The following is a 13,038-nucleotide window of genomic DNA, read 5'->3' on the forward strand; positions in this document are numbered from 1 at the left end:
AACGCCATCTGCAGACGAATGCAAAAGTGTCTCCATTGTGTGCGGCTATACATCAGAATAATGTTCAAAATGGTTAATGAAACTACCGTTTTTTTTTTTTCAATGTAAAATTCATACATTTTTATTCATTTTTTTATCCAGCAAAGTTGGTATAATGGCATTTTTAAAACTGTATACATATATATAAAAAAAAAGAACTAAAATTCGACAGCATTGAAACTTTACGCCTGTCTGTTCACTTATTGCTATTCTTTTTGTCAGTATTGACATATCAAACAGAATGAAAATTAACTCATGACATGACAAAATATACAATTTTGAGATTATTTCGAAACAAATCTTCCACTCATAACGACATAACTGTGTCATTGGTAAAAACTTTATACCTTATTCACTTCATTTTCACCGAGTTGAAAATGGTTGCTAAGTACCTAACTACTTGTATCTTGAACTGTGCCATTTTGATTTTCGAACTGTTTTGAAAAAATGTTCGAATAACGTTCCACCATTTTTTTATAGTGGGCCAAGTGTTTTTTCAATTTGATTTGCTGATCGTTTAGTTCGGCATCGATTTTTCGACTCTGAAATTTACAAACAAACATTGTACCAATGATTAGAATTCTGATATGGTTTTCATTTTGCTTCATTCGAAATTACCTCTTTAAGGATTTCCGAAATTTTCATCGTTTTGACAGCGTCTTCTGGGAATAATTGACTAGCTAATTGGTATATATCTAATACGTATATGTCCTTTACTGGCATCATCGGATCATTTTGATAATCGGAACTGATTTGCACGACTTTATCTTTGAACACAACCTATTCAAAATCAAATAAAAACCACGCATGAAAACTCGTTACAACCAACAATTGAATGGGTTAAATATTAGTCGTACCGAAAATGGTTCAACATTGTTGAAATCGCATAGGCTGGTGCCGCATGTTTCAACACCATCGGTTTTAATGAAGATCCATTCCAGTCGCAAGTGGGCCGGATAAACACCATAAAAACGTTCTCGAACATATGTGTTCATATACGATGAAACGCTGGCCAAATTCTTCTGAAAAGGTTCACTTTCATCGCAGTCGACATCTATCGATTCGGCTAACTGCAGCTTGATACGACCGGGCGCCATCCATTCAATGCTCACCTTACCCAATTGCATATTCGTTGAACAATACATGTATCCTTTGAGGCGAGAATCTGATCCTATAACTAACGGCTCTTTGGCAATCGAATTTATGTGCGGCTCCATACCATCAGGCATATTAATTTGTTGTTCATCGTCACTGATATCAATGGATTCGGTTTTTGTTTCAATCAGTATTGTACCCGTTAAATCTCTTGTGCCCATTTGATCGATTTCGGAGGGGTTGCCCCCTGCTTTTGGCACAGCATCTTGACCAGTTGCCAGTGATTTAACTTCACTAATCTGTGGTTGAGTATTTATTTCATCTTGATCGATGTCGTCGTCAACTTCGTCATTATCGCCATCATCATCATCATCATCATCAAACCCATTGGTCATAAGTGTCACTTCTTCGCCCGATGCAACCGACGATATTTTCAATGGTAATGGATCTGAGTTTTGATTTGAGTTTGGTATCACTTGTAGCTTGGCCAAGTGATTTGAAGGCAATTCAACGACTTTTGTTGGAATGAACACTTTCGACGACATCAAAACCGGCGATGACTCTTTTGATTTGGAAACACCCTCTTTTGGTGCACCTGTCTTCGATCCATTGGTCATTGCAGCTACTGTGAAAAAACCACTACGAACTGGTGGATCAGCGCTGGTCGATGCGCCTTCACCATCATTTGAATTTGGTTTCGAAATAATAAGATCAGATGGTAGATCGTGTTTGGAAAACACTTGATTGATTTTCAGTTGGCTTGAATCGGCTGCTGTTTGTCTCGATTGCGTGGAATCGCCATTGTGCGAGGACGATGGATAGATCCATGAGGCTGTACACATGTTTCAAAATGAATAAAATGCTTGATTTTAGTACTGAGTGAATATTTGAGTATATGAGCAAATTTTTACAGCTTCAATTTGTATTACCTTTCGTTTTTCTCGAAAACTGTTTGCCCACTTGTTTATAATACAATTCCGACAGCCACATATGATTCTCGTGTTTCACGAACAACGCTAGATTCTGTCGATCTGTTTTTCCATATGGTCCGATAAAAATGTGGTTATCATGAGAATTCGATACAAATACTTTTGGATGATTGTCTTTTTGTGACATTTCGATGGCTTTTTCCAATTTCTTCGAGAGATGAATACTGTTTTGGATCCGTTTTGCGCTCAAGAACTTGTGCCATGTTGGGAACCAAACATGCGTAAAATTATCACCAAGAGTAATCATGAGCAATCGCTGCGATGAGTCGACTGGTATGGGCAACGATAGCTTCATGGAAGCATTTTCGAAATATGATTTTGTTTGTTTTTTATCTTTCTGCGGTGTTCCGTACACTTCATCATCATCGTTCTTATTGTTTTGTGGTGTGATGTTCGGTGCATTTGGGGGTGAATCGCACTCAATTGAAGGTATTGACGCACTAAGTGTTCCACCATTTGCCTCAGGACTAGCGTTCGGTTCTGCATTTCCCAGAGCTGGTCGAGTTTTTGGGATTTCACGAGTTGTCAGTAGCTGGTAGAGTGCATTTATTTTCCGGCCAAGCAGTGGATTTTGATCAGGCGTTGGTTTCACACGGAGCTCATCGTCCATATATTTTAGATCACTGTGAAGTACGCCACAAATTCGCCAAAAATTCGTAACGCGCAACAGAAGCGTTCCTATTTCAATGGAAAAATCGAAAGTGGTTCGATTTAAATCGAATTGCAATTGACTTTTAGGATTTTTTTTTTTCAAATATTCCGCCAATCATATTGATTGAGAACGCTAAATGCAATTGAGAAAAAGAAAACATACCTAAATACTTAGTTTTATCCGTTTGATACTCATTTCGCAGTAATTTGGCGATCAATGGTAAAGCATTGACATCTTCGGCATAGTTGATATTGGTGGTGCAGATGAAATTATCGCTTTTTGGTTTCTGGTGTGTGGTTGTGAGTACCAACAGTCGAATATCATTTTTAAGTTTAACATCCCAAATAAAGACTTCATGTGATTTGAATGCCTGCAGCATTCGATCCCACGAAACAATTGACAATTTATTCGGTGTAGGATTCAATGACAGTCGTCCTCGTTGCTGTAGTGCAGTTAATCGGTGCATTGTGTCGGTGATGAAATGGTTGAGTCGTTGAAGAGATTCAGTCGATGGTTTACCTAGCGTTGTAATGTGTCCATTGGTAAGTGCATTCGATTTGGCCTGTGATACTAATCTACCGTTTTCCATTGATTTCGTAAGCATATTTTGAGCTTGATTATACTTCCGGCACATCATTATGCGTTCGTTCAGTAAATCAATTTTTTGATCTTCTGCAAACATGCATTCGTTGCGTAACATTTTCAACTCTTGTGCAGTTCTGCGCGGTCGCTTCTTCCAATTGAATTGGTTCGTTCGGGCTGATGATTGGCTATATTCACTTAGATCTTCCATTTCTGGAATGATAACCGTTTTACGATTCTTTTCTAATGGTTCATCGGAGATAGAATTATTATCACGTTCGAATGTGTACTGTCTCTTTCGCGGCGAGACAACATCCCATCCGCCAGGTCCAACTATGTCATTCTTTTTGTTTGCAAAATTGAACACACGGCCTCTTTGTGCTCTGCCTTTGCAATGGCATTTGTACAGACAATGAACCAAACAAAATGGCTGAACCTCAAGCTCGGGCAGTGGTTTAACTTCGACTCGTACGTGCTGAAGTGATTTCAACAAAATGTGTCGTTGACGATCTGCTGTCGAACGGATTTCCACGGCCTTTTCTGCGGGTCGTCTTCGCTTCGATTTGAAAATCATCTCCGTTTCAGTATCTTCCAGATATGTTTCATCATTTGTGAATCGTTTCGGTTTTTTTGAACTGCGTTTGGTGGCGGTCGAAGAATTTGGCAGCACGAACATATCATTCTCTGACACAATAATCGTCGACTTGAATTCTTTCTCCTCTTTAGCCAAACAAGCATTGGCCCGGGCTTGCAGTAAATCTAGACTATTGTTCAAGTAAAACGGATTTCCTTGCTTGAATGGCGTCTGAAGAAAAAAACAATGCAAAAACAAAAATCATATTAAACATACGACAACATAATTGATAAAGAACTCGGTAAATTGTCCATAAATCAAGTAAATGAAACATTTGTGCCGTATTGTTTTTGTATTTACGCTCAGTGCTATACAAAGAAAATTTTGCAGTGCTGCCACTACAGAAAAACTATACGTGACAGCTGATTCATTTGTTCAACACATGCCGACTGATACGAATTATAAAATTGACAAGTTGAATTTTCAAGCAATTGACTCACATTAACACAAAAACATTCGAACATGCATTCGGGCCGTTGACAATGGGTTTGAATGTATTTCGCAGTATCAATACTAGCACATATGCATCCAAATTTACAGAATGGCTTCTGGCAAATTTCGTCAGCCTTCTTGCTCTTTGCCATTTCGTCGGCCGTATCAATAACGGTCACATTCAATCGTTTCAATTCCTTTCTATAATGAAGTAAAATAGAAGCATTAGCGGTTAACTCATTTCAGTGAAAAGAAAATGGCGACTAAAAGCCAAACCACAAAATGCTTACATCAATTTATTTTTCGATGTTTTTTCAGTTTTGGCATTTAGTTTGTCTTTTTCAGCTTTGCTAGCGGCTTTGGCAGACTCTTTCAATGTACTGACTGATATAACTTTGCCGATATAATCGATGTCTGGATCTTGTTTGATGAAATTCATGTCGTTGACTGCAATTGCGATTGATTCAATCATATTTGTTAAAATTTCGGCACACTCAACTGAAATCGCATCATTTAGATCCACGTGTTTGGCAAACGACAGTTGATTTGTATCCTCATCCTGATAGAATGATTCGATATGCTCGTTCACCGTATCATTTTTATTGAAAACTATTGAAGATCGACGCCGTTTTCTGATTAATATTTTCTTTTCGTTATTTTCATATGGAATTGTGAAAATGATCGGTTCTGGTCGTTCAATTTCTGGTTTTTTGTATTTTCGTCGGTGTTTCGTTTGCTTGGGCGCTTCTCGTACCACAGACACAGCGAATTTAGCCCATTCCGGCGTGATCACATTCGAATTAGTTGGAATGGTTTTGAGAAGGGGTTTGATATGATCAGACAGTGGTAAGCCAACTTGTGGCCAAACCTCTAATTGAACAGTCGGTAACGGTACTAGCTCCAATGGTCCATATTCCAAATCGAATGACGATTTTCGATTTGATTTGCATTTCAATTTTTTAGATTTTGGACCCGGTGTCAAATATTCTCGCGAAAACATACACAGTCTTGATTTTTTCAGTAGGCCAAATTTCTCTTTTGTTTGTGATGGATCGTCATTTCGTATGTTGGTATCACCGATAACGGCTTCGATATTATTGATTTTAATGCCGCCAATCGGCGGACATTTCTGTGGACATTCACTTAAAATGTGTTTCAAAGAACGATTGGCAAGTAGTTTTTTATCATCAAATTTCAATTCAAACGCCACTTTCTTTGGATTGTCACCACGACTGCCGGTTAATTTGATCTCTTCGCCTTCGTACACTATTGTACGGTAGAAAAATCGATTGTTAGGAGTTGATATCCAACATGCCGCTCGCCAACAGTCACGTGTGAATGGTATTTCTGCATCCTGGATACTTCGCACCAGAGCATTATCATAGCTAGATCCCTGTCGGACGCGTTTCTTTAACTCATGATACACCGTTGATTCATTTTCAATTATCAGAATACCAATATCGTTTTGTTGTTGCAAAATCATTCGCTTTTCGGCCAAGGTACGTGGACGCTGCATATCATTTGGTCGTGCCGGAACCGACAAATTTGGTGGTTGAGCATCGGTTGTCATGAGCGCTTCGTCGGGAATGGAACGTTTGGGTGTGAATGTTATTTGATCATTGCTTTTCTCGAGTAAATTCTCTTTCATAAACGAATCCAAGAATTCACTAACAAACGCAGCCTGATTATTCGAAGCGGGCACCTTTGGCGTAGGTAAAAGTGCTGAAACGTCAACATTTTTATTTAAAATATCAAACCCAAGAAATTCCATTGATACGGAAGTCGCCGATTGGTTTGAATCATCTTGATTCGAATCGAGCGATGCATACAACAAACTGTCATTGGTCTCATCTCGTTTTGTTCGTTTCGCTGGTGTTGATGTATTTGCGGCTGGTGAATTTGTCCCTCTAGTTTTCGAACGCGTCGACATATTGCTATTTATTGATTGAAACTTATTGAACAATGAATTTATCATGCCACCGATTGCCTTTGATTTTTTCGATTCTTCTTTTTCATTGCTCTTCTTTGCGGCATCTGCGTCGTCACTCTCCTTTGGACTGCTGTCAAAGGATTCAGTCGACGATTTTGCGCTAACATTGTTTGTGCTTCGTCTCAAACTCATACTATTTGTGGCAGACTCATCAGAAACATTCGAATTAGAGCGTCGAAACGATGAGATTGTACCACGTGTGCATGTGGCAGGGCGAGTCTCTTTCATTGAAAACAGAGGATTGTCACCTTTGCCCATTTTCAATAGTTTTAGTTGCTGCCGAATCTTCTCATTGATGTCGCCACCTATGGCATGAATTCAGTTTAAGAACATTATTTTGTTTTCTAGTTATTTATAGTTTAAACCCATAAAACAGAATATACACGCAAATTATACTTTGTTTTAAAGTCAACATAAAATCTGTACTATGGGCCAAAATAGAGCGCCATCGCATTCATTTAACATACATTGTGTATCACCTGAAGACTTTGATGATTGCTCTTGGGATTCTTCATCAACACAATTAACACGTTCACTATCACGACTACTTTCTAAAGCTGCACTTATTTCACTTGAGTCATCTTCCTCCTCAGCATCTCGGTTTGTACCTGAAGAGAGAGAGTTGGAATGAAAAATTGATCAACACCTTATATTATTTTGAAAGAATGGAAATTCAAAAATAAACATCATATTATTGATAGCAAAGCGTCAAATTTTCCCCAATGAATTAACTCACTTTCAGTTGGTTGTTTTTCATCGGTTTCACCTTCAGTAATTAAAGCGGCTACTTCTTGAATATCCAAATCCCAAATATTATCGACAATTTCATCGCTTGAAATGATTTTGTCTTTGTTCGCCTCAACATCGTTGGCGTTTGGTTTGTTCGGTGCTTCCGTGCCATTTTTACGTGCCTCCGCCGGCTTCGAAATAATTTCGATCACATCATCATTGCTATTTTCGTTCGAGTCTGTATCGATGTCAGTGACGACTAGGTGAGGTGCAGTCGAAGTATCGGCAGTCGGCCCAGTTGTTTTTGGCTTTGTATCTTTTGATGGAGTACTAGACTTTTGACGACGAGCCTTTTTCCGTTTCTTTTTCTGCTCTCTGCGTTGCTTTCTTCGGCCATATTTCGTTAATAAAACATTACCGTAGAATCTCCATGTAACTGGTCGACGTTTTTTCGCATAGCCACCCTTTGTGAGGATTTTATTGAAGAGCACCGTCAAAATGTGACTGTTCAATTTTTTGTACGTCGGCAAAAAATGGACGATTGCAAATCGGCGCTTCGTAAAATATTTCGCATAGTATTTTATCAAATTTTGAAAGCCGGGTCCCAAGTAGTTGGACGTAATTTTAAATGGTTTCACAGCCGTATTAATTATAGCACGTTGTTTATTCGAAATCCGCATCATTTTGGTTCCTCTTTTATATGCGTTCACAAAATGGTTTATATTCATGCAGCCTTTAATGGAGACAGAAAAAGAGAAAGAAACACAAATTCAAATGAAATGGAACACCATCTTCGTACGATATATATGTATATATAACACAAGTGAAAGCGAGATAGAAATAACCAAAACAAATATAAAATATTGATTTGAATCGCATAATCGAACGAAAAAAATAAACATTTTTAAATGGCTTTGTATATTTTGCTGCGTTTCATTTCACACTTTAATTCGTCTTTCTCATTCACATCTAATAATCAAGCATGTACACACATATATTGATAATGAGCAACTGTTTTATAATAAAAATAAAATATCAATGAACTCACGTCAACATTGTCAATATCATTAATTGCATTTATTCGTACAAAAAACGAAACACATTTTATTTTCTTAATTAAAATTAGGCTAAATTTTCGAAATATACTTTTCTTTTCCTTAAAGAATACGATGTATGGTCAATGAAAACATCACTTGAACTTTTTTTTCGCCTTTACTATGTATACAATTCAATACTCTCAGTGTATGACAGTTCAACGCGCAAAAACCAAGTGGAGCGCCATATTGAAATCAATGGAAGTTGGAAATGTCAAAGAACTTGTCAGTGTTGATCAGTGCTATGCTCTATGTCTGTCTGTTTGTATCGCCATATTCGCCATACAACAGAGAATTTTTCGAATGCGGACGAAACATATTGCAGGAATATTATCGTGTAATTTGACACATTGAAAAGAATGAAATGAGAAATTTGACAAACAATTTTTAATGCATGAATCACAATTTTCCAGATAATTTCTGTGGTGATAATTATGTCATTTCTTCCGAATTTTTTTTTTTTTTCAATTTCAGTTATCTTGTTTATTTTTCGTCGGAAAAAAGGTATTTTCTATTTATTTGCTCGTTGATCATCATGTTTCATAATCGATTTGTCGAATGAATGTTCGAGAAATGAACCGAAATTGTAGACGTTGCAAATCGTATTTCGTTGCAAGAACTAAATTTGAAAAAAACCTGACCCAGTTATTCTTCAATTTTGATGCATGAAATGAATTGTTTGGAGAAATTCTAAACTTTTGCTATTTCATATTAAGCAAAATTAATGACCAATAAGAAAATTGAAGACCGTGAAAAATGTCGAATATCTATTAGAAGTCCATTATTAGGGTAAATACCGCCCAAAAAACAGGGCAAGTTGAATAAGGGACGAGTGAAATAACTCATAAAAAAACTGTGTGAATAGATGGAACTAAAGGGCCTCTTTCTTCAGGCCTATTCTAAAATGGTTGATTTTTACCCTAAAACGCATTTACTCAACAACAATGAAAATGCTGAAAAATAAATGTTTGACTTTTGAAGCGTTCATAAAAATACCAAACTATTGCAAATTGAATATAAAAACTCTTGGGCTTTTTTTGTACTTACGCAAATGAAATCTGTTTAGAATATGCTGGTCACAAAATGTCGATCCGATGCCGTAGAAATAAAATGGCGACACAACTTGGTACTAAATGAATGAGGGTGTTCAATCGTGGTGTAATTTGCGCTGAAGACACATATTCTACCAATTTTGGAAGTCCTATGATTTTTACGTAAAAATCTCTGATCACTTTATTGCCAATGCCAATGATTCGATTCACTCAATTCTTATCTTGACCAATACTACTTGGTATTTTGTGATTATTTCTCAAGCTAATCCAATTTTACTGTGTGAAGCAATTCATGGGCGACTAATACCAGATTTTGAATGACATCACACTTATTCCGACATCCTATTTAAGTTTCTTTCCGTATGTGCGCACATCACAATAGCATCGTCTAAGCGACGCTAGCGTTGGTAACACTGTCCCGCTCGTGCAATATCAGACGGCCGTCTGACATTTTGTGTAAGCTCCACTATATTTGCATATATGCATTACATGTGCACGAAACATTCACACATTCTACCGCTGTTTAAACCAATACGGATTGCCATCAAGACATTTGAATGCGTAACTCACAGAAATGCCGATCGAAAATGACATTGATTTTAAAACAGCGTCATTTCAAAATCAATTGTTTCACCTCAATGTTGAAGTCTATGCAAATGATTATTTTTTGGCTTTATTCCTTAAAATACAATATTTCTGACTCAGAAATTCAATTTATTCTCAGGTTTATGAATTTAACTTGTGCTGTTATGAAAAGATTTTCAGTTTAAGATACTTAAAATTGCTAATGAATCAGTGAGATTAGTAGTAGTTGATATATTGCTAAAATTGAAATTGAATAAACGTTGAATTTTTTCATAGAAATGGTGAAAATGTTCTGTGTTTTGTTCAAGAACTATGTGAATATATTTCATAGCTGTTCTTAAGGGAATTCACTGTTTCCCAAGGAAAATGGATTGCTATTTTGGTGCCACTTTTATGTTTCCATGAAGTGATGCCATTGTGTTGCATTTTCTTTGGATAAAATTAGACAAATCAACTGAATTCAGCACTTGAGTTCTTAGAACTATTACACTAAATGATTAGATAACAAACGAGCCGTAATAACAGGAAATGATACCCAAATAAAAATGGGCTAAACTACACAACTTCGATTTGGTTTATTTGCTTTTATTGAGCGTTTTTCAAATTAGAAAGAATTGGTTTTGATTATTTATTTAATAATATTTAATTTATTCGAATGAGAAGTTTCTTATTTTAGTTGTGAAAATTTATTGCAGTTGTTTTTATTACCGTTACATGAAATGCTCTGTGCAAGTGCCGTTTTGTTTGCAATGTTTGCACAATTTTCCATGTTTTTTACTCTAAATGTGAGCACTTTTAAATTTACCAGTGATGACAAATAGACCATTTCCCCAAAGTAATATCCAGCAAATCCAACAAGGGATTTCAATGAGCTCAGTTTCTCGACAGGCGTTTGATTAGCCTTGATAATAATATGTATTAGAAATTCGCAGTCATTCTCAGTTAGTAATCGCTATGCAATCTGCAAGTCGTCCAATTTGACGTTCATCATTTCGGTTTCGTTCAGCCAACGTAAATTTGTTGTTAACGAAGGAATCGTGAGGTTTTGCCAAAAATACGATCGAAAGTTGCCAGGACATTCGCTGTTTTGTGTAAACCATGTAAAATGCTTCAGTTTCGGGTATTTCCGGTTGACCCATTTATCATCAAAATTACCGCCTAGAACTCGCCATTTTCTCTCGCTTGTGTATAGTCCATTCACTTTACAATGGCTCAAGTTAACATATTCGACTTGATTTAAGAATTCTTCGGGAATCATTTTGATTTGGTCTAAGTTAACTTCATCGAAATAGATTCTCTTGAATGATTTGAATATACGCCAATCAACGTTGGTCAGATTTGATTCATCAGTTCTGGCATCAACTAATAAATTCTTAGCATATTCACGAAAACCAACATATCTTGAAATATACGCCAAACCATTTTCGCAAAATTCTTGCTCATAAAAATGGCCGGCAGCCCGTTGCATTCGTTTACATGTTTGTCCAAAGGAGTGTAGATCATTGATTGACAGATATTTGAACACTGCTTCGAAGCAATCGACGTCCAATTTGAAGATTTTCGGTGGTTGTTCAGTGTCCGCATTTTGATGCGGTTCGTTCCTTCCGCCTGTTAACCTTCGACATTCTGTGGGTTCATTTTGATTTGGCGTGGTTTTTCGCTATGTGATCTGTCGAATGTAATCCCAATTGGAATGGGATCAAAAGTGAAATTCCAATTAAAATATTTGAAAATAATCGAATTGGAAATTTTTCAGAGTTTCCATTTCAAAATCAACAAATTCAAACAGCGGCGATCAAAATTATCGATGTAGTTTCCGTGATTATTTCGTAGAATTGATGTTTTTAACTTGAATTGACGAAAAATATGTTTTATTTTCAAAAACCCAACGAACTGTTCGGAGAGTAATACAAAAAAATTGTGTGATTTTTGCTTAAAAATGAAATACTCATCTAAACAAAACCGGAGACGTTGACAGTTAGCTCTGAATGCAAACATAGATGACCATATTGAATCGGTTAAAATTGATACAGTCATTAAACGGAATCACATCATCAAACTGTCAAACGGTTTTCGTTTGAGTGAAAGTGTTTAACGGTAATTGAACGAAATACAAGCAATGTACACTATAACAAAAACTGAACGAAAGAAATAATAGGGTTTTTAGTCTTTGTATTGATAAAAGACATCACTATATTCATGAGAAGACATTTAAATTGTGACATTTTGGAGAACTATTGATTTAAAAAAAATGGTTGATTTTAAATCGAAACTGAAGAATATGTAAACGAACGCATTATTTTCTTCTTTAAATTCTTGTATTTTCTCTTATTAATGACGAACGATGAATTTATTGAACGATGAGTATATTCAATATCTCTGACACATTAAGAATTAGCGACACGCTTACATACAACCGCTGTTTTCATTCGTTAACGACCATATCATGTAAAAAGCACCAGTTCTCGTCCGATCACTGAAGTTAAGCTGCATTGAGCATGGTTAGTACTTGAATGGGTGACCGTCTGGGAACACCATGTGTCGTTGGCACATTTTTTTTTCTTAATAATTTTTAATCCCATTTAAATATTCAATTTTTTTTATTTATCAGCTAAATGAAGTGATTTTTTTGCCGAAATTCACATTAAGAAGAATAAGGGGTTTGGTTTGGGAAAAAAAACTTTGCATCAAATTTGAGTTGAATTAAAGAAAAAGAATGATCATGAAGATTGACGTGTTTGTGCTTTGATTGCGTTTGAAAAGGATACGCCTTTAGCGTATCGGAATCATTCCATATTCAGAATGCATATTTGAAGCCTGCCTTTCTTTGTACGAAAATATTCTTTGTGGCAATTGAAATGAATGAGTTTTATCACAGTCGTTCCGTTCAACATCAACATTTAGTAGATCACAATATTTCATTTGACAATTTTTCCGCCTTCATACTGCATTGATTAACATCAAATCAACGGTTTAGAACAATGGTTTTTGCATTGACAAACAGTCTGATCGTTTTGACAAACTGCATTCGACGGAATCCCAATCAAAATATTTGGGTTAACAAAGATATTTGTTAGCTCAAAGTGATAATAATAATACGCTCAGTTTCTCATCCATTCGCAATCGAATATTTCTTTACCGTTTCTTTTAGCGGCCACTGATTCT

General features: G+C 36.3%; 1 protein-coding gene and 1 non-coding gene across 5 annotated transcripts; one reads left to right on the plus strand and one right to left on the minus strand.

Moving 5' to 3' along the window:
* Window positions 1-251: 251 nt before the first annotated feature.
* LOC129579058 (uncharacterized) lies at window positions 252-9,746 on the minus strand. 4 transcript variants are annotated; one of them, XM_055468581.1, is made up of 10 exons: window positions 9,284-9,746; window positions 7,150-7,875; window positions 6,881-7,021; window positions 4,714-6,718; window positions 4,432-4,624; window positions 2,938-4,162; window positions 2,064-2,801; window positions 897-1,966; window positions 658-819; window positions 252-581 (listed from the first exon to the last, which is right to left on the minus strand). In XM_055468581.1, exons 2-10 carry the CDS (start codon window positions 7,868-7,870, stop codon window positions 432-434), a joined length of 6,405 nt encoding a protein of 2,134 aa, XP_055324556.1. In that variant the 5' UTR covers window positions 7,871-7,875; window positions 9,284-9,746; the 3' UTR covers window positions 252-431. The 4 variants fall into 4 exon arrangements, with proteins under 4 accessions (XP_055324556.1, XP_055324553.1, XP_055324557.1 ...); XM_055468578.1 differs by having other exon boundaries at window positions 6,893-7,021; window positions 9,284-9,734; XM_055468582.1 differs by lacking the exon at window positions 9,284-9,746 and adding an exon at window positions 8,191-8,449 and having other exon boundaries at window positions 6,893-7,021.
* A 2,558-nt stretch (window positions 9,747-12,304) lies between these two features.
* Window positions 12,305-12,423, plus strand: LOC129579513 (5S ribosomal RNA). Its single transcript, XR_008689238.1, has one exon. It is a non-coding gene; the product is annotated as a 5S ribosomal RNA (ribosomal RNA).
* The last annotated feature ends 615 nt before the right edge of the window (window positions 12,424-13,038 follow it).

The sequence above is a fragment of the Sitodiplosis mosellana genome, unplaced genomic scaffold (assembly GCF_009176505.1).
Source record: "Sitodiplosis mosellana isolate CC-2019 unplaced genomic scaffold, AAFC_SMos_1.0 Smas_scaffold_6226, whole genome shotgun sequence".
NCBI classification, from domain to species: Eukaryota; Metazoa; Arthropoda; class Insecta; order Diptera; family Cecidomyiidae; genus Sitodiplosis; species Sitodiplosis mosellana.